The sequence below is a fragment of the Myiozetetes cayanensis genome, unplaced genomic scaffold (assembly GCF_022539395.1).
Source record: "Myiozetetes cayanensis isolate MyiCay16 unplaced genomic scaffold, myiCay2020 scf16, whole genome shotgun sequence".
Classification (NCBI taxonomy): Eukaryota; Metazoa; Chordata; class Aves; order Passeriformes; family Tyrannidae; genus Myiozetetes; species Myiozetetes cayanensis.
The window spans coordinates 16438912-16461437 of NW_026087270.1; the positions used below are offsets into that span (position 1 = coordinate 16438912).

The window sequence follows — 22526 nt, forward strand, 5'->3', positions numbered from 1 at the left end:
AATATGGGTTTGCTAAATAACTGTGTGTCTAAGCTGGGAGGCTGCTCTTGCTGGGTTTTTATATGTTATTTACACATATTATCTCTGCTCTTACTGGTTTACACGTGTTGTTTACACATATTATCTCACACGGGAGAAAATGTGCCACCTCTGCACATCCTGTCGAAATGCACGTCTGAAATGATCAGGTTTGGGGCTGTTCAGACTTGTGAGACCTCACCTGGAGTAACCCCCTCTGTGCCATGAGCCCTCTGCCTCAGCAGTGGTGAGCTCACACCAGAATGCCACTTTGTCTGGGGAGAGCAGTTCCTCAATAAGAGCAGCCATGGTTCATGTGATGAGGATGTTTTGGGACTTGCCTTCAACCAGCACCTGAGCACCTTAGTAATACAACTCTATTTATTTTTTTTTTTTTCTATTCCCTCTTCACCAAAGATTTTTTCTGGAGCCAGCATTCTCAGGTGAAATTCTGCTGCTGGGCTCTGTCCCCTCCTGACCCCTGTGTATTCCCTTGCAGATCACTGTCTCTCCAGGCAGCAGTGCCAGTTCCCTGACTGCAGTCACAGCCATGAGTAGCACTTCTGTCACGGATGCCTCTCTGCCCAGGTAATTAGCACGTGTATTAAATAATCCATCTGCAGCTGAACCACTCCAGGCCTTCAGGGTGGCACAGAGCTGTAGCCTGTCCTGTAGGAGAGGAGACTGTAACCAGAGTTAGAAACTGGCCTGAGTCCCAGCATCCCTATATGGGCAGCTTGGAGCATGCCTGCTGTCATCCCAGGGGCCAGCAAGGGTGTGCCATGAGTGCCTCGCAGGGATTCTGTTGTTGCATCTCAGTTTTGTTGCTTTACATGCTTCTCCCAAAGGGCTGTCATTGTTTACAGGTAAGAGAGCACTGCAGCCACCAAGGAGAGGGAGAGAACTGGGACTGGTAGGAAAATCTTACCAGTGTCACAGTGGGTTGGGCTGCATAACAGGCGAGAACTTCACTTCTGGGGGCTGACAAAAGGAGAGAGACCTATCCTGTAGGGTATTTCTTCTCCCTAAGCTCTGTATTGTATGCACTGAAGATACAACTGGTCTGTTCTCTCACTGAGCCCTCAATTTCCAAGATATTGCAATGCCTCTCTTTATTTTTTCTTTTTTTTTTTGTTTCCATCTGGTGTCTCTTTGGGCTCTGTGGGGACAAGGGGATGCAGGTGCTCATTGACAGGCTGATGATGGTGGAAAGAGCAAGGGCTCCTCCATGGACCTGCGTATCCCATCTCCTCACCTGGACTGTTTGATTCAGTTCTTGTATCGTTTGTTGGGCCTGCCTTGATTTGTTCATGTCTCTGTTTCAGCAGAACATCAGAAGACTTGGCTGTGAGCCCCAAGATGCAGCTGGACACCAGCCTCACGCTGAGCAGCAGCAGCAGCAGTCTCCAGACCAGTCCTAGGAGTCATTCAGTTCTTATCCCAGGCCTCTCTGACAAGCTAGCACCAAAGGCACCTGTTCCAGTAAGGCTCCAAATGCTGCTCCCTTCCTTCTCATGGGCCAAGGGACCTCTCTGTGTGCCTGTAAGGGCTGCACTTGTTCAGCCTGGAGAAGAGAAGGCTCCAGGGAGACCTCATTGTGGCCTTTCAGTGCTTAAAGGAGTTTATAAAAAAGATGAAGAGTGACTTTTTACACAGGCAGATAGTGATAGGACAAGGGGCAATGGTTTTGAACCAGAAGAGGGAAGATTTACATTAGGTCCTAGGAGTAAATTCTTTATTCAGAGGGTGGTGAGGCACTGGAACAGACTTCCCAGAGCAGTTGTGGCTGCCCCATCCCTGGAAGTGTTCAAGGCCCCTTTCCACCTGGTGAAAGGGTGGGAGCCAGGGATCACATGAGGAAGGGAATACAGTAAGCTGATCCCAGAGGGGGTTGGTGTGAGGTACCAGGGGTTCTTGTGGGGGTGTCCTCGCGTCACCCTGAAGGCTCCTGTTTAATTCCTGCCTTCAGGTCACTCCGGGGAACTCCTCTCTAGCACTGGAGTTGCAGGAAGTGGAGCCCTTGGTGGTGCCCCAGGCATCTCCCACCCGCGAGCGCTCGCCGGACGTCATTTCCTCCGCTTCCACAGCCATGTCCCAGGACATCCCGGAGATCGCTTCCGAGACCCTGCAGCGCAGCTTCGCGGCCGCCCCGGCGGGGCTGCCCGGGGAGGGGCTGGAGCCCGCTCACCACGCAGACAGCATGGCCTCTGCAGCCTCAGCCTTGCATCTGCTGTCCCCCAGGAACAGGCACAACTCCGAGCACAGCCACCACTCTTTGGACATGCCTCCAGTGGAGGTGGACAGACTGAACGCTCCGTCGTTGCTGGAGACAGCTTTAACTCAGGAAAACGCGTCTTCGGACAGTGTTGTGAGCCAGCCATGGCCAGCAGCTCCTGACATAACCAGAGAAACCAGGAACAGCATGGCAGACAGGTAATCGTTTGGGTTTTCTTTGCCCAAGTGCCAGCTCGGTGAAAAGTTCTTCAGAACAGTTCTTCATTCCTCTTTCCCTTAAAGGATCTGATGAGTCAGCCCTGCTCTGCGCTTGGTCTGTGTGCTGTGCCCTGAGCTTCCTAGGCCAGCTCTAACCACTTTTGCTCACTGATACCTTTAGCAGCATAAATGATCTCTGTTAAGGAGGTGGAAAGTCTACTTTAGTGGCCTTCATGTTTGCCTGGAGACTTGAGATAGGTGGGGTTTTTTTGCACTGTGGAAATCAAACTAGTACAAGCTAAATCGTGCCCCAGGTGATGCATTCCTGCAGGCTTTTGTTGAGTCAACTGGCACATAACTGACAGGTTTGGTTACAGGTTAATTGTATATCTCTCTTCTAGGATTGGCTCTGTGCAGTTAGTGTTATAAATAAAGTACTTTAGCAGTCAGAAAGGGAATGTCAGTGTCTCCATGGAGCAGGAATGCAGAGTGGTGCAACATCACTTAGCCTGCTTACCAGGAACAGGCTGTTCCGCTGGAGCAGTGCTGGGATTCGTCATAGAATTACTGTCCCTGTCTTGTTAGATGCTGTTCTCATCCCACTGCATCTCCAGAGTGCCTAGGCCAGGGCTACATGCACAGGACAGCCTGAAAGTACTTTCCTTTTGAGCAGGACTAGCAGGCTGAGAGGTCAGTGTTGTCCCTCAGGTAATCCTGGGCTGTTCCCTGATCAGAATTGCAAGAGCAAGGCCTCACCTTGTGCCTCCATGCCTGAGGATGCTGCTTCAGAAAACAGTCCCAACTCTGATGGCTCTGGGAGGACATCAAGATTGTGTCTCTACACAATGTTTTCACTTCTACTCATAATACAAACTTGAGAAAATACTTTTATAGGAGTTTGCAACTCCCTTCAATCCCACTCTGCCTTTTAATTCTCCAGGACTTACCATATCAGAGTGTCATATCAGCTGTCTCTGACTCTTGAGAGATTTTACAAGTGCTCACTTCTGTTTAAAGATCATCCTGCAAGCTGGATTCAGGCAGACCTATCTTACAGCCTAGAAGCACTTGCAGTTTCCTTTCAAAAATGAAAACTGGGACTGGATCCACTCTTACAGTTCTGTTTGTCTGTTAGAGCTGACCCATCAAATTCACACACTTTGTTAGACACTTGAAAGAACTGAGAAGCACTGATGATTTTTGCTCCAGTGATCAGTGTTGCTTGAGGAAAAACAAGCCCAAGATGATGCCATTCACAGAATTACACTGTGCTGCCAGGTTTGGGTAGTGGCCTACCTGTCTTGAGTGAATGTCTGTTGGGAAATTGTTCTTGGTTAGTGCTGGAAGCGTAGCTGAGCTGCTTCCCCTTCTTAAGGCCACCAGAAAAGCATATGAAGAAGTTCAAGTGTTCAGTGCTTCTAAACAGAAATCCAGAGAGCACCTGCTGCTCTCTGGATCTGTGAGATGGTGTGCTGTTGTTTTTTGTTACAGACTTTCTATCAATGAGATGTGGAGAGAGCAAATATCCCAGCTGAAAGAGACTATCATGATGGTATTTTCTTTTATTTTGTTTTTACCCTCTAGCCCAAGGGATGAGGTTGAAGAAAAGCACAAGAGCTCTTCCTACCACCGACACAGCTACCACCTGCTGCAGCATGACAGCCAGGATGCCAGTGCAGAACAAAGGTACCAGAGTGCTCAGTCCCCTCTCTCGCCCTGCGTGGGCTCAGTTCAGGCTGCATTTGTGCTTCTGTCCCCAGCAAGCCCTCACATGTTGGGGGGAATGCCTCTGCTTTGTCTCCTGACTGCATGTGTGTGTGCAGCCCGGCCTCTGTAGTGTTGTGATGACTTCAGCTGATCTCGGGATTGGCCTCTGTGCACTCTCCAGTTGACTTCTGTAGGGAAGGGTTTGATTGTGCTGCTCCTCAGAGCATGGACCAAGCTTGATTGAATTACCAGTGAAAACTTATTAAGGGATCAGTTTCCAAACACTGTGCCTTAGATAACACAGCAAGGGGGCCTCAGGAATTAGTTTCTTACTTTTGACATCTTTCACGAGCCCCCCTAAAGCTCTGTGGGCATATTCTGTGTGCCTGACAGGTTCAGGCCTCTTTGACATCCGAGGGTTCATCCATATCCACACTTAAATTCAGACTGAAATGGTGCAGCCTGTACTGGAGAGCTGATCAGCAGATGAAAGCCTCCAAGTCTGTTCTTAGGCTCAGCTGGTTCTCCTCTGTTCCTGCAATGCTTTTTACGTTCAGTGCTTGTTGTCTGTGAAGCTGTGAGGATGTGCTGTGAGTGGGTTCCCTGCTAGGCTGTCCTAGGGTTTGTGTGTGTGTAACAAGGACAGGCATCGTCCCACCACCCTGCCTGAGCCACGGCCGTCCCTCATGCAGGGACCCTTCAGCCCTCGAGCTCAGCCTGAGCAGACCTGGATCGCAGCAGAGCGGGCTGTGCTGAGCTCTGGAGGTGTCTCTGTTCCAGACTGCCAGTGACGGATGTCCTCTCCCTGCTGTTCCCTCGTAGTGACCACGATGATGAAGTTGCGAGCTTGGCTTCTACGTCAGGTGGATTCGGTGCCAAAGCGTCTGCGCAGAGGCTGCCTGTGAAGGACTGGAAAGTCAAGGCATCCCCCCGGGCTTCCCCAAAGCTAAAGCGGAAGGGCAAGAAGGATGATGGGTACGCTGGGCTTGCCAGAGTGCAGGTGGCTGTGGGACCAGCTGTGCAGGGTCGCAACCTGCTGAGCCGTTATGGTCTGAGGCTGGGCAGCAGCCAAGTGTTCCCAACCCTCACCCCGCTGTGCAGGGGGCAGTAACTCCACAGAAGGTGTTGCTGGTTACTCAGACACTGCCACTGGTTCCCACTCAGGGGCATGGGAATAAGTTCTGCACTGTTTTCCAGCTGGGACTCAAAATCCAGAATGTAGCCTGGGCTTCAGAGGAATGTGTGGGAAGTAAATTGGAAGTTGTGGTGGGACACTGGATTCTTTTCCTTGTTTCAGTGAAGGCTTCATTGGAACTGTGATGCTGGGAATATCACAGTGGCCTCTGTCTCTAATTGGCTTCTGAACACTGGCACAGTGCCCTTGTTCAACAATATCTATCATTTGTTACCTGCTTGCTGCATTTTTGTATTTCTAAACATGCCCATATCAACGTCCTGTAAGGGAAAATTGATGACTGGAAAGGTCTGGCTGTGGCACTTTAGACCAAATCTGTCTGAATTAGTGTGAGAAGAGCAGCACAGCTCCTGCACAGGGCTCTCTCCTTGTGTTCCATAATTTGGATCTCTAACTGTGCAGATCACAGCAAAGATGGGCTGTGGCATTAGGTTTCTGGCTGTGGTTCTGCACAGTGACACCCAGAAGTTCTTGGCTTCTAAAGTGACTCTCATTTTAATTCAGTCCTTTTAAAGTTGCTGAGTGGATGCTGCCTGGGAACCACAAATGTTTACTTTCCTTCATAGATCTGTGAGTTTAATGGAGACACTCAGCATCAGTGGATCAGTTCAGTGCTTTTCTTTAGTCTTCTTTTCTTTGGTCTGCTTCACTAGGTTCTTCACCTTGAGAGCAGGAGTCGCTCTAGATGATTTGAGGCTGATTAATTCTAAATTTTAACAAATGTATACTTGTTTTTATTTTGGTGTAAAATGTCAGACCTTTGAAAGCTGATTGGGAAGGTCTTCCCTGGCTTCGAATTCGGACAAAGTTGAAAAATCGGCGTGTATTGTTCTTTGTAACAGCCCTCGTTAACAGCTTGTTAAAGTCTTCTCCCTGCAAAGGGACCACTCTGTAAGGAACTTCAGGACCTGTGAATAGTTCCAAGTGATGAGGTCACAGTGCTGCAAGGGCTGGGATTTCATCACCTTGCCCTCGTTCTCCATGTTACAATAAGGCAAAACAGGAGTATGAGCTGGAGTGTGAAATCTAAAGCAACCATAAAATGTGTGATCTGTTTTGGCAGAAGACTGGGGTAATAAGGGAAGTTAATTGACATAATTGGGTTACTACTCTTTCTCTTTTTATTTTCAGGGATGTGAACCAGTCACCCAGATCTTCTAACAACCAGGTGAGTCAGAGCTGCTCTGTGTGGTGCTCCAGCTCTATTTACTGTCTTACTAAAAGACCTTAGAGAAAGTTCATCCCAGGTCCTTGAAAAGTACCGGGGGTGGTGCCCGAGCAGGTTAGGATGGGGCTGCACTTGGGCTTGGCATTGCTCTGTGCTGATACACAGCAGAGCAGGAGCAGCTCTGTGCTCTGCAGGCTGATGACTTCCTTCTCACCTTTGCCTGTGCTCTGGCAGCAGGACAAGCTGTTCCCAAGCAAAGGGAGGGTTGCAGCCGTGCTGACCTGTACACATCCCTGCCCTTGATGTGTGTGCCTCCTTTGCTTTAGCTACTTTGAGCATGTGGAGAGATTACAAACTGTAGATTTATACTTCTCCAGTTGTTTGGTTATTCATAAGTGAAAGAGCTGAAGAAGTGCTCTAAGAAACCTCCTTATTGTCTTGACTGCACAAGTCTTTCAGAAGTGTTTGAGGTCATTATTTCCATTTGGAAGCCTGTACACTCTCTCATTACCTGGCCACACAAGTGAATAAAATCTGTTTTCTTCTGTGTTCTTTTAGATGCCAGAGCTTTGAAGGGAGTCTTGAATCTGAACAGTTGATAGTCCAAGCAAGCATTTATTAATTCCATTCAGGAACCTTGCTGTATCAGTTTATGCCTTGGGACAGAAGTTCTTAGAAACAGGCTGGCCCTGGTTTCTGCATTACATGTTAGGCTTCAGTTCCAGGAACAAGGGGTGACTCAGTATTGAGCAGAAAACCTCAACTGATCTCTGATCCTGTTGGAAATGAGTGCTTGTCCTGTCCGTGCTCAGGTCACAGCAGAGTTCCAGGACGAGCTGATGTGCATCCTGAGGAGCCAGCAGCGGGAGCTCTCCGACCTGCGGCAGAACCAGATGGAGCTGCTGCAGAGACTCACGGACCACCTGGATGCCATCCAGAGCTCCCTCATGGGCCACATGGAGAGGGTGGTTGACTCCCAGCAGGAGCAGGAGCGTATCCTTGCTTGCAGATGTTGCATGGCAGTTGAGTGGAAGGCTGCAAGGCACACTGGAGGCATGAGGGAGGCAAAGGGAGTCCAAGGACCTTGGCAGTGAGGGGCCAAAGGTGCAGTACGATTACCTTGCTGCAGTAAAACTATTTCAGTTCATCCCAGTCCCTCTCTGAGGGCAAGAAACTCAGAAATACAGCAGAAAGGAACTGACACTCTCTCCATTCCACTTAATCTTAGTTACCCATTAAGCCACAAGTGCTGCAGTGCTGGTGTAGACCAGAGGTGCACCTAATACATTATCCAAGCTCAGGCAGTGGCCAGTTGCACAAGAGCAATTAGGGGATGATCCTTTCCTTCCTTTTCTCCTTAAGGCAAGTCAGTACTTGCACCAGAAATAGCACCTGACTGCCATACTGCATGGCTGGATATAGAATCATCTTGTCTGCACACATTTATACATCTGGTCACTTATGTGTTTCTGAAAAGTATTTTCTTTTGGTGCCTTCAAACCTGGGATCCAATTATTTTTATTCTATTGTGAGTAGTTGGTGTCCTGTGCACCTTTTTTACTGCACTGAATGTTCCCCAAACGAGCAGCTCTAGCCATATCGGGTCTGACACCACTCTTAACTTCTATGACCATAGTTTTCTCTATTAATTAGTCTTGGATTTTCCTTTTTTGACCATCAGGGTGATGTTCATAGCGAGTTTAAATAGCTTTCTACTGAATTTCAGTGTCTACAGCTGTACTGTAATACTTAGAATAACGTTTCCCTTTCTGCACAACTTCATGTCTGCAGTGAGTTTTGTCAGCAATTGAATTGTCATTCCATTGTTTGTTTTGTAGGGGTTTGTTGGTTTGTTGAAGCTGGATTTGTGTGTTGGCTCCTTATTTTCCTTGGCTGGCACGTGCAGCTCTTGCTTTACCTCTTAAACTCTCTGTATCTCAACCCACAGGCAAGCAGCTCTCTGGGGCTGAGCTGCCTACAGGGCAGCTGGGTTAACCCACAATAGGCAGGGGACACTAGTGTTGAGCTTCTTTTAGCTGTTTGAATGTTCTACCCTATCTTCCAGAGCTCTTCTCTCACCCTGATCGTTTGTTTAAGAGCACCCTGTTAATAGGAACACAGCAGCCATGCTATCAACAGACCCCTCTTTCACCAGAGCTGCAGGTTTGCTCTCACTGAGCCCCAGGAGGAGAGGCTGCTGGACATCTTTCTGGCTAGGAGTGTTGTGGGTAGAGAGGAAATCCACTGTTTGTGCTCCTTAACGTGTGCTCTCCTCAGAGAGGAGGCTGGACCGAGTGCTGACGGAAGGGCAGCAGCGCAACGGGCAGCTGCAGGAGCACCTGTCTCAGCAGCTGTCCCAGTCCCTGTCCACAGCCGTGTGTAACCGCCTGGAGAGGACCATTCGTGACGAGATGAAGAAGAGTGTGCCCCAGTGTGAGTGTTGCTGCCTGGGTTTGGGAGGTGAATCCCTGGTTAGCTCTCTAAGGATGGAAAACGCTCTGCCGAAGAACCGGCACTGTATGAAGTGGGAGTCGGGTTGGATGAGGAATGGTCACTGCACATCAAACTGTCGTGGGCCCCTCTGTAATCTGAGAGGAGGAGCTGTGGTTTTGAGGAGTCTGAGACTCCCAGAGGGAATGCCAGTGTGGTCTGACCTTCCATTGTAAATCTGTAAAGCCTCTGGAGTCTGTTCAGTGGAGGAAGGTAAAAGAGACTAATGAGTTTGGAAATGCTGAGATTTGGCTGGAACAAACCTCAGCTTGTCTTTGCCTTTCCTTGATGCACTGGCACCATCCATGTAAAGAAATGTTCCAAAAAATGCAGGTGGGAAAGCCTTCAGCCAGTGGCTGCCTGAAGCAGGGCTACCTGCTGTTCCAAACCAGGTCAGCTGTGACTTTGTCACGCCAAGTCTTGAAAACCTTCAAGGCTGGAGATTCCACAGCCTCTCTGGTGGCTTCCAGAGCCGTGCCACCTTCCTAGCAAAAACTTTTTCCTGGTGTCCAACCTTAGCTTCCCAACCAAAGTTTGAGACCATTGTCCCTCACTGTGTTGTGTCCAAGAATTGTTTGATTCCATTTTCTTTTTTTGGGTTTTGAAGTGTCACTTAAGGCTTAAAACTGCAACTTGGTCTTGTTTGTGTTGGGTGTAGGCATTTCCAAGAGCATGGACCCCACTGTTAGCCAGCTGAGTAACACTGTTGCTGCCAAGCTCACTGCTGTTGAGGGGACACTCAAAGAGAATATCACCAAGCTAATGAAATCAAAGGTAAGGAGAACCAGACCAGCTTTTCCTGGGGACACTGAGTTGTCACCTGCCTGGGTAGCAACTTCTTCTACCTTTTTCCCTCACCTCTGTCTCCAGGTAATGCCACTTGAGCTGCCAGTGGTCTCATTTCTCTTTCCTGGTCTCAGCAGGAGAACAAGCTCATTTTATGCTCCCCTGCTCTCTTTGCTTCGTTAACACATTTTTTCATTTACCAAGTTGTTCATTTTCTCTAGAGTAGAGATTCTCACCACAGTAGTGGCTTTTAGGGCCAACTCAATCAGCCAGGTGGTGCAAGTTTGACTGTCTCCACTCTGTTCTCCATTTCTATGTTATTTAGGGAGCACAGGCTTCTTACTTCCCTTGGCAGGGAATGGTGGTTTGTTGGAGGCAAGGAGGGGAAGGGGGAAAGGAGTTGTGCCTGACTGTGCCATCTTCCCTTGCTCTGCAGCAGAACTGCAGGGCAGTGGTGATGTTCTTGGGCAGCCCTTCAGCAGGCAGATGTTCTGGTCAGTGGGAAGAGCTGAGGGAACGCACACTTCTGAAACTGGGCTGTCCTTGTCTAATGTTGGTGTGTTGCAATGACCTGCAGTGTTTGTTCACATCCTCAGTCTGCAGCAGGCTGCTGTTAATCTATCTGGCATCTTCTGTGTGTGCTTGTAAGAACCTTACAGACAGTGTTGTGAGGGCGACGGCCGACACCCTGCAGGGGCCGATCCAGTCGGCGTACAGGGAAGCATTCCAGAGCGTTGTGCTGCCGGCCTTCGAGAAGAGCTGCCAGTCCATGTTCCAGCAAATCAATGACACCTTCAAGCAGGGCACACAGGAATGTGAGTGGTTTTTCTTCTTCAGGTTTTCTCTGCACTGTCTGTTTACGTTAGTGCTCCCATTTCTCACCTGGGCAGCAGAAGCAGAAGTGAGGAGGTTTTTGTGGGTGGTGCTGTAGGAACAGGGATTCACCTCTGGTCTTTGTAGCCCATGTAGCGAAACATTTGGCCACGTTCTGTGAATCTGTTGACTTCAGCTATTGAGTTGTAAAGCCCAGTTGTATTGCACCTTTCCTCTTCCTCACAAGTGTCCTAAAGGTAATAGAGTTTATGTTCTTCTCCCTTTTGATCAGACCAGTTCATGAAGTACTTTCAAATACAGCTTTTTGATCTCTGCAGGCACCATTTCTTTTTTTGTCAGGAATGTTCCTCCTCCTTCTTCATTAGCATTGAAGTAATGCAGATCACCATTCACACTGTGTATGAAACAAAACACCCTCACTCCCACCTTTTATCTCCCCTGAACAAAGAACACCTGTAAAAATCTGTTGGAAGAGAACTTGTGGCTTTGTTGCTGTGTTGTGTGATCCTACGTGGTGGGGAGGCTGGGAGCAGGGTTTCTAGGTTAGTGTAACACAGCCCAAAACAAGGTTTGTGCGTTCTGCTCCTACACCGGCACAGGAGTTGTTCCTGCTGGAGAACAGGCTGCATTTCCGCCCCGCTCATCTCCACAGGTGCAGATGGCACAGACATCTCCCCCCTCTGCTTGTTGCAGATATCCAGCAGCTCGAGACTCACTTGAAGAACAAGAAGGTACGAGAGCAGGAGGCGCGGGACCCGCTGCTGAATCAGCTTCGCCAGCTCCTCAGCACCTTCCAGAGCAGCACGGAGCAGCTGGCGTCCACCGTGGCGGCCAGCGTGCACGCCGAGGTGCAGCACCAGCTGCACATCATCGTGGGCAAGTAAGTTGGCAGCTGGGCCCGTGGAAGGAATTGCTGGTGACAGGTACACGCACGTGTCACAGGCACCTCTCCCTGTGGTTTGCCGGTGTTTGCCACGAGCCCTGTGGGGCTGCTTGTTGGCACAGTAAGGTCAAGCGAGTGGGCTGGTGGAATTGTTGCCCACATAAGGTTTCCAACAGCAATCTGTATAGCTGGGAGATCAGGGCCTGTTCCAGGACGTGGTCCCGGCGGTGCCTCCAGCACGTTCATGCCACGAGGCTGGTGGCAGGTTGCCAGGCGTTAAGATTGGCTGGTGGTCACCTGTGGGGCAGAACACCCCTCTTTGAGGCCACTAGAACATATGTCAGAGCACACTGGGGTCGTCCATGCAGGCCAGAGTTGCCAGGAAGGCCTCAGACCCGACTAAATCCTGGTCCTGTTGCATGGGCTGTGCTTGCTCCCAGGGAGGTCCTGCAGTTCTGCCTGTGGGACAGCACGTTTGATGCTTTGTGCCCTTCGTAAGAGGGGAGAATCCAGCCCTCAGGGGACAAGGGTGTGACACACAGCAGCAGAGCCTGCACTCTGAACTGCTCTTCTGCACAGGCCACCGGCACAGTGTGTGTTTTCACTCTAAAGGTGTCATCTGCCCACTAGGAACTGCATCTGGTGGATCTGATGTAGGAACCTGGGCCCGATCGGGGGTGACCCCACAGCTTGGTCACTTTGCTTGTAAGCCAGAAACATTAAAGATTTAAAATATATAATGAGAGGCTTAGTTCCCTGAAACATCACTTTCCTGCACAGAATCCCAGCATCTTCCATGCACACCCAGGGACACGGTGGTGTTGGCCACAGAGTTCTGATGCCTGTGCCTCAGTTATTTGTATGAACCCTTTGGGAGCCACACTGCAAAAAGCAAACCAGCCTGTGCTTTCTCGCTGGTGCCAGCTTTGTGCAGTGTTGTCCCTCAGCTCTTCCTACTCCAACACACCCATGGGTTTTGTTCTGGTTTGGTTTTTTCAGCATGCAGGAGTCTATCCTGGCCCAGGTGCAGAGGGTCATTAAAGGAGAAGTGAGCCTGGCTATGAAGGAGCAGCAGGCAGCTGTCACCTCCAGCATCGTGCAGGCGATGCGCTCGGCAGCCGGGACGCCCATCCCCTCGACTCACTTGGATTTCCAGTCCCAGCAGACTCACATCCTTCAGCTGCTCCAGCAGGGACACCTCAACCAAGCTTTCCAGCAGGTACCTGGTTTTTCTGGCAGTCAATCGCTGCTTGTTGGGGAATGGGGAGGAAAAGGAGGGGGATAGAGTCCCAGTAAGCTTACACAGGAGCTGACTGAAAAGACCTGTGTCAGTGGACTGCTTGAGTTGTTCTCGTGCAGGTGGAGCCAGAGCCTTGCAGGTTCCACAGTTTGGTAGCAGGGAAGTTCCTTCATCCCTGCCCGTGCCCTGTCAGGGCAGTGTCAGCCCTCCAGCAAACCGGCGTGTTTTGCCATCGGGGTGGCACGTGGTGCAGCCCTGAAGAGCAGCAGCTTCGTAAGCCTCTCCAGGCAGATCTACCAGCTGGGGCCTGACCTTGCCTTTGCCTTTGGATGTGTAGGCAGATCTGTTGGAGCTGCTGCAGACAAACTCCTCCGTGAATGACAGCACTGCCATGCCAGTGGGCTGGCAAGGGCTGCAGGCATGCCCATGCTGCTGACAGTAACCCGCTCCCCTCTGCCTGGCTGTGCCCTGTTCAGCTTGGAACAGACACAGGTGTCCTCAGAGCATAGACCAGGAGCCTAAACATGGCCCTGCTGGCATGTACAGCACAGGAGCAGAGTTTGCTCCCAGAGGAGGCTGTTGAGCCGTTTAGTGCCTCAGGGCAGGTCCCGTGTCCCTCATCTGCCTGTTGGTTCCTCTGCATTTCTAGCTGTGTCTTCCTTGCAGGCTCTAACAGCAGCTGATCTCAACCTGGTCCTGTATGTCTGTGAGACTGTGGATACTCAGCAAGTATTTGGGCAGCATCCGTGCCCGCTGTCCCAGCCCGTGCTGCTCTCCCTCATCCAGCAGCTCTCCTCGGATTTGGGCACTCGTACAGAGCTGAAGTTGAAGTGAGTATGATCAGAGCATCGGGTTCTGTTCCTGGCACTGGCTCTAAATTCACTGCCTGGAAGTGAAAGGTGGTGCTTCAACAAAAGTTGGAGCTTCTGTAGCCTGTTCCTGGCATGTTTACAACCAGGAACTTGGAAAAACGCGCCAGCATTGCCACGGAAAGCTTTGCTGCCCAGAGGGAGCGGTGCAGGGAGTACCCAGCTGTAAGTGCCCGGTACCTCTGGGATCGTAGCCTGTAAATATTTGCAGTCTGTGCAGTGATCCCCTTTCCCTGAGGAACAATTCCTCTGGGGAGGCAAAAATAGGGATACTGCCCTGTTCCCTGGATAGCAGAGTATCCAGAGCAACTTTGCTCTGTCCTCAATTCTTAACCTGTCCCTGGACTTTGTGTTGGCAGTTTCTCGTCGTGACTCCCAGAAAGGCTCAGTGGGAGGTGGCAGCAGGAGCTACTCGAATAGTGTCTGGTAGATGTTCCAAGCAAAGCTTGTGTGACAAAATAGTGACTGTGCTGATACTTGCCATGAGCATTTTTAGTGAGTGAGTCAAAACCCTGTTATGTGCCCTGAAAAACTAATTTCTTAAGGTTCCTACAGGTTTTGACGTGGCTTGTGTGGAAAAAGGAGTTAACTTGAGTTCAAAACCTGATTTAATAGGGATAAAGCGAGCTAGAAAAACTGAAAAGAGCTTCAAGTTGCAGTCAAGATGGTAACTGAGGCTAAAGCTGCTGCTGTGAAGTTTAAACTGGTCTGTTAGTGGAAACCTTCTGCAGTGACCACATTGCCTTACTCAGGCTGTGGTTTGAAAGCTGATGGCTCTGAACTTCAGAGAGGCTTACTGGTAAAAGTCTTGCTCTTCCCCCACTTCTTCTGGGATAGACCTTAAATATAACCCTACACGAACTGAGCCTCACTGCCCGGAGGGTGTTACTGTCTAATGAGTGACTAATTCTGCACACACTACAAAGGCATCAAAGAAAACATCTACTCAGAGCCACCTCCAGCACCGTGGGGAGTTCTTGCTGTTGCTCCTGCTTTGGTTCCAGCTGCCAGGTTGTGTGGCAGGTGGGGCAGGCTGGGAGCTGTAGGCTGCCCTTAAATGTCAAGGAAGGGATAGGTAGACTCTGCTGTGAGTCAGGAAAATTTGTTTCCTGACTATTGAACATACTGCAAAGTTTGGGTGGGTGGGGAGCAGAATTGTGCATCTTCAATGCTAAAATGAACCGAGTAAGGTTGGGATCGCTCGTTGGGTTTGGTTCTAACCTTGCTCTCTCTCCTCCAGTTACTTGGAGGACGCAGTGATGCACCTGGACCAAAGTGACCCCATCACCCGAGACCACATGGGGTCAGTCATGAACCAGGTGCGGCAGAAGCTCTTCCAGTTCGTCCAGGTGGAACCTCACAACCCTCTGAACAAGTCTGCACGTCGCCTCATGATCATGCTCCAGGGCCTGGTCACCCCCAGCATGACCTAAGGAGGACCTGGCTGCCTCGTGGGCTGCCCCACCCGAGCCCACCCAGCAGATCAGTAGTTACAAACGACGTCTGGCTTGCGTTAAGAGCTCTTGCCAGGAAACCTATTGACACACGTGTGATGTCTCTAAGGCAAAAACGCCATCTGTGTATAGTTCCAGATAGTCACTGAACGTTCACTTGGCTTCTTTTTCCTAAATAGCCTCTTTTCTGAGAGAGTTAAATCTCTCGTTCGCCTGCCCGTCCGTCCCCGAGGCCCGGCTGGCAGCGCGAGTCGCGCGCAGCGGGAGCCGATGGATTTCTTACCCCTTTAAAGGTTTGGAGTCTGCCGCCGTCAGCGAAGGAGGAGGGAGGTGTGCGCTGAGCCCCGAGCTCCTGGCTGAGCAGAAACCTGGTACCCACAGCTTAGTGAAGGGCTCAGCCCCCTCCTCCCCGCGGGGGGAGGCGCAGGCTCAGCGGAGCGGGAGCGGTTAGTTCAGGATGGTAGTTAGTCCCGTAGTTACTCCGAAGGCTGATAACTCCAGATCCACAGCAGGGGATGGGGTCTGGCCCACCTGACATGGCTGGGCAGGGGGTGCTGCCTCTGGAGCGCCCCAAGGAGAGGCTCTGGGTTGGGGTGCTCAGGCAGCAGCGAGCTGGTTCTGTTGTGCATCGGAGCATGTCCATGTTTCAGGCATTAGTTTTGGTTCTTACACCAAGGTTTTTCTTTTTATCTAAATTTTGAAGGTTTTTTTGTTGTTTGGTTTTTTTTTTTGTTTGAGTTTTTTGTTTTTTTTTTCTTTTTTTTTTTTTTGAAATAACATTAAGAACAATTCAATAAAAAACTTTTTGAGAAAAAAAAAAAGTGGAGATCTTCTTCTGCTATGTGATGGAGGGGAGGCTGCATGGCCTTTGAGGATATCAAACCCTTTCCAGGCTCAAGCCTGAGGCCAGGATGCCCTCTCTCTTCCCAGATTTTCTCCAGTCTCTGTTCAAGCTTTCCCATGTGAGTCCAGCCGGTCCCAGCCATCTCTGCTTCCTGGGAGAGCCAGGAGGTAGTGGTGGGCTGCCAGCTGTGGGAAGGGGACACTAATTTCCCTTTTCACAGCAAAAATGTCTCCTGCTGCTCCTCCCTCCTGGAAAAGAGAAGAAAAGGCTCTGGGGAGACCTTACAGCACCTTCCACTACCTAAAGGGGCTCCAAGAGAGCTGGAGAGGGACCTTGGACAAGGGCATGGGTTGACAGAACAAGGGGGAATGGCTTCAAACTGGCAGGGTTAGATTGGACGTTAGGAAGAAATCCTCCCCTGTGAGAGTGGTGAGGTACTGTCACAGGTTGCCCAGAGAAGCTGCCCCATCCCTGGCGGCGTTCAGAGCCAGGTTGTGGCTTGGAGCGACCCGGTCTAGTGGAAGGTGTCGCAGCCCGTGGCAGGGGATTGGAACGAAGGGGTCTTTAAGGTCCCTTCCGACCCCAACCGTTCCGCGATGAACTGCAAGGAGCAGGGTCCAGCCCCGGGGGCTCCTCCGCCCCTCGGCGGGGCGGGCCCAGCGGGTGCCGGGGGCTGGTCCCGGGGCGGTGCCGGGGGCGGGCGGCGGAGCCGGGGCTGCGGGCTCGGAGCACTCGGCGGCGGCGGCGCGGGGTCCGCACCATGGGCGGCGGCTGCTGGCGGCTGCTCGGCGTGCTGTGCCCGCTGCTCCTGCACCTCGGTGAGTGCCGCGGGGCCGGGATGCGGGGCGGACACCGCCGGGGCTGGGGGGGGGAGGCTGGCGGGTGGGAGCGGGACCCCCGGCCGCCTCCGGCTCTGCTGCCGCCGCGCCTCCCGCACCCCCAGTAGCTGCGGGGAGCGGGGTACGCGCTTGTCCCGCTGCTCAGAGATCCATCCACTCTTGTCCCGTGTCCTGCGATGCTCCGACGCGGCTTTGCAGCGCTGTCCGGGGTCCCTCTGCTCCCGTTCCCCAGTCCCGAACCAGCGCCGTGTGCTCAGCCCGCGTTCCTGCCGGCTTTCCCTGCTGCCCTCCCGCACCCTCACCGGCACCAGCGCATCCCCTCCACACTCTCCCGCTCCTCCGTGAGCTGAGGGAGGACGTGGGACAAAGCAGCACCCAGTGACATCCCTGCCCTGAAGAAGGATGGAGGGCTGGGGTTAACCTGGTCCGACCGCACGGAGGGTGGAGGACAGGGACCACAAGCTTCGGGAGGATTTCAGGCTCAAAGGGTGGGTGATTCCGATCCTTCCCCAGGAGCAGGATGGCCGCGTCGGCACTCGCACTCGCTTGGGAGCAAGCGATGCTCTGCAGCGCCCTGGGAAACTTCCTCTGTGCGTTTCCTTGGGGTTTTTCTCCCTGACGGAGCCGGGGGCAGGTTTTTTCCCCATGGGTTTGCAGCGGGGTAGCGGAGATGATTTACCCTCCTGGTTTCTCCTTCCTCGCCTGCCCTGCCCAGCCTTGTGCAGAAGGAGCTGGGCGGAGGGAAGGGCTCCTGCCGGGAATTAGAGGAGCCCACGAGGTCAAACCTCAGCCTGCAGCAGGGACCAGCCGGCTGAGGGTGGGCATCTGCTGTGTCTCTGGGCTGGTGGGAGACGTGCTTGGCTGGGTCAAAAGAGGAGCAATGGGTCCCACTTTATCGATACCTGCTGTGTTTGTGCCCCACGTGTCTGCCATCAGAGACCGTCCTCGGTGATGTGCCCCGGGGCTCTCATCACAAACACGTGCTGTGCCCTGTGATGGGCTGTCAGGCTTGTTGGTCTCGGCCACAGGTGCTTTGCTCAGGACCTGGTTCCAGGGGCACAGACACAGGATGCCAGCAGCAAGGCATGCGGCTCCCTGGAGTCATCCTGGCTGCCTCAGCAGCCACCGGGCAACTTTCAGTTCCTTCTGGGCTCACCTTCCCTCAGGGGTCCCCAGCAGGACTGTCCTCAGTTGGAGACCTCCCTGGCACACACCCATGGCACTTCCAAAACTCTCACAACTCCATGAACTGGCCCAGGGAACCCACATCTGTCTGGCCCTGCGGGACCCCAGGGCAGAGCTGGGGACCATGCAGGGTTTCCCTGTCACCTGGCCACACACCTTTTTGGTGACCCAGCCATGCACCAGCTCTTTTGGGGCTTCCCCCGACCATGGATGCTCTCACAGTCCTCTCCAATACAGCCTGTCACCCATCATCCCACAGCCAGTGGTGAATCCTTTGTGGAGTAGAGCAGGGAATTGAGGCTTCTCGGAACGAAGCAGCCAGAGTTGCACTTGTGCCTCTGCCTTTTGTGATTTTCCTTCCCCTTTCTCTTCCCCCTTTCCCTTTCCTATTTCCCTTTCCTCTTTCTCCTTTTCCCCTTCCCATTCCCCTTTCCCCTTCCTCTTCCCTCCCTTTTCCCCTTTCCCCTTCCATTTTCCCTTCCCTCTTTCCCCCTCTCTCCCGCTACAGTCAGAGCAGGGACTCCAGCTTGCTGAGCCTTTGCTTTGTTTGGTGGTTTGTTTTTTTTTTTTTCTGTTGTAGTCACAAATTAATCTTTGCTGTCAGGGGATAAAGACCGGGACAGATGGCTCTGGGGAGAGCTGGGGAGGCCCGAGGCGACACGGCGGGCAGGAGCCCCGTGGGCTGATGGCAGCATCACTGCGGGGTCGCCACACTGTGCCGTGCCGGACCCCGGGCAGGGAGCGAAGGTTCACTACAAGTGCCCAGGGAGGGGGTGCCAGGGGGGTCCAGGGGGATGCAGAACCCCCTCCCCACCTTTCAGAGCCCCAGTGTCACCCCCACCCCGTGCCACCCTCACCCCAGGCACCCCCGAGCTGGGTGGGCGATGCTGTCAGGGGGTTCCACAGGGTCTCAGCTCTGTCTCTCCTCTCTGTGCCCCCCCAGCCGCGAGCCAGGAGCCCGTGAGCATGGCCGGGCAGTGCGACACCATCTACAAGGGCTTCGCTGGCTGCCTCATCAGCCTGGGGGACAGCATGGCCCAGAGCGTCCGGCAGCAGCAGGAGGAGGGCGGCGAGGAGGCGCAGGAGCTGGACACCATCTGCAAGTGAGTGTCCCCGTCCCTGTGGGAGCCGCTGGGACGGCCGAGTGACCTGCCACCAGCATCCCCCACCACCACCACACTCCTGCCCTCCTCCCCAGGTCCTGGGACGACTTCCACGCCTGCGCCAGCGAGGTGCTGTCCAAGTGCCCCGTGGAGGCGTCCGCCATCTGGGAGTCGCTGCGCCAGGAGTCCCGCAAGATCCAGTTCCAGGGGAACCTGCAGGAGCTGTGCAGCGCCCGGGGCCGCCTGGCCAGCGCCCAGGGCTCGCCGGCCGCTGAGACCAACCAGGCCACGCTGCGGGGCTCGGCCACCCCCCTGCACCCCCATCTCCTGGCCCTGCTGGCCCTGCCGCTGCTGCTGGCCCGGCCCTAGCCCTGCCTGCCCGGGGGTGCCCAGGTGACACCATGGGTTGGTCCCCCTGGTTCTGACCAGGAACGGGTCCCCACCGAGCCCACCTCCCTCCCGGGCATCCCTCGCGGGGCACGGTCCTCTCCTGCAGCACTTCAGATGGATTTATATTTATATTAAAAGACACTTTTACATTTCTCCTGTCTCTCTGCCATGGGGCGCCCCTCACACCCTTTCCCAAGCTCCGGGGGTTGGAGAGGAGATGCTCCCTGGATCAGTCCCCAAGCAGGGTCAGCAGGGAGGGTCAGCGTCTCTGTTTCCAGGAGCCCCAGGAGGGCTGTCCTGGGGATTCCCATTGACCTGGTGTTCCCTGACAGCTGCTTTCAGGGCTGGGCATGGCAGATATTCCCTTTAGGGGTGGGTCAAATGGTTTCTTCATTTTAAAAGTCACCTTAGGAAAGCACAGGGCGTGTATTTCTCTTTTTGTCTTTTTTGCAGCTGATAGCTTGTCCTCTGATGGGCAACTCCGGTGACATTTTCTGTGAGGAATCCTATTTTCCAATCCTTTTATTTTAGTCCTTCTGTATTCATGGTCATGAAGAAAACTGGGGTTTGCAGGGAAGAGAGGGTTTTTTTTTTAACTGAAGTGATAGAGATGAAAAAACACAGAACTGAAGCTTTCATCCAGGTCCAAGTGGGACTTGCTGAAGTTGAACCAAGATGACGTGTGGGAGTTTAACTTTGTTAAACTTGTGTGCCTGTCAGTGGAAGACACTGTAATTCCCATCCCTGTTAATGCTGAAAAGTTAAGATGTTTTTTTCCCCAGCTACTGAAACCCTTTGTGCAAACCCGCTCCCCCAGGCCTGGGCTGGTGAGGGGTCTCCCCACTCTCCAGGACACAGCCATCACCACTCCCCTCCCCGCTACCTAAAGGGCCACTGGAATTGCAGATGGGCCAGCCCAGCTGTTGCACAGATCCCGGGCTCCTCACTGGTGCAGATCCCAGCTCCTGGCAGTGGTGGTGGGTAGATCTGGTGGGCACGTGGGAATAGATCCTGCTTGGGAAAGGCAGCACAATCCTCTGGCCAGCACGAGTGCCAGCATGCCGTGGATTGTGCCAGGCTCAGCCACGAGCAGGAGTGATGATGAGCTCCTGAGTAGCGAGTTGTTGCCATTTCTGTGATTCCTGGGGTGACCTCGAGGCTGTCCCAAACACATTCCAGCAGCTGGGCACGCGGTTCTGGCCCAGGGAAGCGTTTTCCCACTGGCCCGTGGCTGAAAGCCTTCAGTGTGTGAGTGAGAAGCTCAGTTACTGCTGTCTTTGTTGAGCCAGGGAAAATTATTGTTTGTTTGTTTCATCATAAAACCTCTTCCTGCGAGGTCTGGTCACGTGTGATCCCTGACCTCTGGATGTCACCCTGGCTGTCCCAGTCCCCTGCCAGCCTCTGGGGCCAGGAAACACTGCTGTGGTTGTCGTGCTGTGGTGCATCCCACAGAGCTGGGCAGTTGCTGTCGATCCCTCAGCTTTGTGGGCAGCCCCATATTTATTTCATGTTATTTGTTTCATTACCAGCCTGGAGCTGACTTGGAGGGGGACACAAAACATCTGGGCTTGCTGGGGGACGACGGGTTGTCGCCCCATGGGACGCGGGGCAAGACACCACCTCGTCCCTCCTCCTCCGGCAGCTGCCGCTCCCCATGTTTAACGCCAGCGCCGGGGGGATAATCCGCCGATTCTTCCCTTCCCGGTTCCCAACAATCCTGTGTTTAAGGGTGAATTAGTGCCGGATCCCGGCAGGGTGGCTAAGAGGATAAACGCCGGCCGGGCGCCGGCCTCGCACCACGCAGCGCCCGCCGGCACCTCCGTGGGGACGGGAGCGGTGGGGGCAGGGGGGTCACCGTGACACTTCCATCCCACCGGGATCAAAGCCTGGGATCAGAGCCGCTGTCACCCACCAAACACTCTGCCTGTGGAAAGACACGCCACGCACGTCCTGTGTCCTGGAAGATGTCTCTGTACATGTCACACGCCCTTAGCCATGTCACCCTGTGTCCTGAGCACCAGCGCACGTCACCACTTGGCACTGCCTCCATACGTGTCCTGCGGCTGGAAGGTGACACCAGAATATGTCACCACACGGTGCCTGCAGGCACTGATGGGTCTGGGGAATTGGGACGAGGATTTGAGGGTACTGGGTTAGGGTGGGCCTGTGTGTCACCACTGCTTGGTGATGCCCCACAGTGCAAGAGCCCTTGGCAAAGCACTGTCCAAACCCCACTGCCACCCGTGACACCTGGTCCTCCTTCAAGAAGGTGCCTGCAGGGCTGAGGGTGGCAGTGTGACAGCAAGGGTGGGCATGCTGACCATCAGAAAGCTCTTTGGGTGCTCCAGAATGGGGACAATGAGCTGGTGCCTGTCTTTCTGTTGTGTCTGAGGGTTTGGGACAGCCCTGCAGCTGTGTCCCGTTGTGGAAAGGAACAAAATCCTTGCTCCTGCCCCTAGAACAAACAACTGGCCCCCTGAGCACTGGTAGGATCTTAAAGCAACAGTCCAGGACTGAAACCTGCGGATCTGAGGGGGACAGAGACCAGTGGAGCCCGGCACCGGGAGCCTCTGGAGCACCTAGTGTGGAAACCCCTCGTTCCGGTTATGAAACTCCGGTGACCTACTTTACACTCCCTGCTTTTGTTCCTAATTCCCAGATATGGCCGCTCTCCAGATTTTGCCCATCAAGGCAAATTAATTGGAGTAGATCCTAATTTGCTCTCTGCTATTCTTTGGGCAGAAGATTAAATGCTCTGCAGACATTATCTCCCTCTCTCTCTCTCTTCTCTAAGAGACGAACTTGAATTATTAAAAAAAAGAAAGAAAGAAAAAAAAAAAGGGATAAAGGCTGCCCGAGTCCGGCTGAGTTGATGTTTGAATTCACTTTTTGTAATCACAGGAGGGGCTGGGGAGGTTCCCACATCCTGGGTGGCAGGAACCAGATGGTGACACTATTCTGGGTGGCTATGTGAGGGAGATGGCACACGTGGCACGGTGGCACGAGGGTCAACCTCCCAGCCACTCCACCTGACGCCTCCACCACACCAGGGCTGAATCCTCCAGCCCTTTCCCCAGGGAAACTCCTC

The 22526-nt window shown here is 53.0% G+C and overlaps 2 protein-coding genes across 3 annotated transcripts in view; both read left to right on the forward strand.

Moving 5' to 3' along the window:
* EDC4 (enhancer of mRNA decapping 4) overlaps window positions 1–15845 on the forward strand; it is a 28521-nt gene extending 12676 nt beyond the window's left edge. The window contains exons 16-29 of one of the 2 annotated variants that reach the window (XM_050311417.1): window positions 518–606; window positions 1344–1500; window positions 1988–2451; window positions 4036–4137; window positions 4981–5133; window positions 6485–6521; window positions 7334–7514; window positions 8799–8954; window positions 9670–9785; window positions 10447–10612; window positions 11325–11511; window positions 12514–12733; window positions 13421–13584; window positions 14864–15845. In XM_050311417.1, the coding sequence (XP_050167374.1) occupies window positions 518–606; window positions 1344–1500; window positions 1988–2451; window positions 4036–4137; window positions 4981–5133; window positions 6485–6521; window positions 7334–7514; window positions 8799–8954; window positions 9670–9785; window positions 10447–10612; window positions 11325–11511; window positions 12514–12733; window positions 13421–13584; window positions 14864–15056 (2385 nt within the window). In that variant the 3' untranslated portion in view covers window positions 15057–15845. The remainder of the gene's footprint in view (window positions 1–517; window positions 607–1343; window positions 1501–1987; window positions 2452–4035; window positions 4138–4980; window positions 5134–6484; window positions 6522–7333; window positions 7515–8798; window positions 8955–9669; window positions 9786–10446; window positions 10613–11324; window positions 11512–12513; window positions 12734–13420; window positions 13585–14863) is intronic. The other variant, XM_050311418.1, reaches the window with a different exon arrangement.
* An 800-nt stretch (window positions 15846–16645) lies between these two features.
* NRN1L (neuritin 1 like) lies at window positions 16646–19590 on the forward strand. The gene is made up of 3 exons (XM_050311583.1): window positions 16646–16739; window positions 18889–19048; window positions 19144–19590. The coding sequence occupies exons 1-3, from the start codon at window positions 16682–16684 to the stop codon at window positions 19415–19417; spliced, it is 492 nt and encodes a 163-aa protein (XP_050167540.1). The 5' UTR covers window positions 16646–16681; the 3' UTR covers window positions 19418–19590.
* Window positions 19591–22526: the final 2936 nt, after the last annotated feature.

Excerpts from the sequence above, each read along its gene's own strand:
- NRN1L (XM_050311583.1), top strand. The coding sequence starts at position 16,682 with ATGGGCGGCGGCTGCTGGCGGCTGCTCGGCGTGCTGTGCCCGCTGCTC. Across the intron at positions 16,740-18,888 it reads CCCGCTGCTCCTGCACCTCG|CCGCGAGCCAGGAGCCCGTG; the intron begins GTGAGTGCCGCG and ends GTGCCCCCCCAG. Across the intron at positions 19,049-19,143 it reads GAGCTGGACACCATCTGCAA|GTCCTGGGACGACTTCCACG; the intron begins GTGAGTGTCCCC and ends CCTCCTCCCCAG.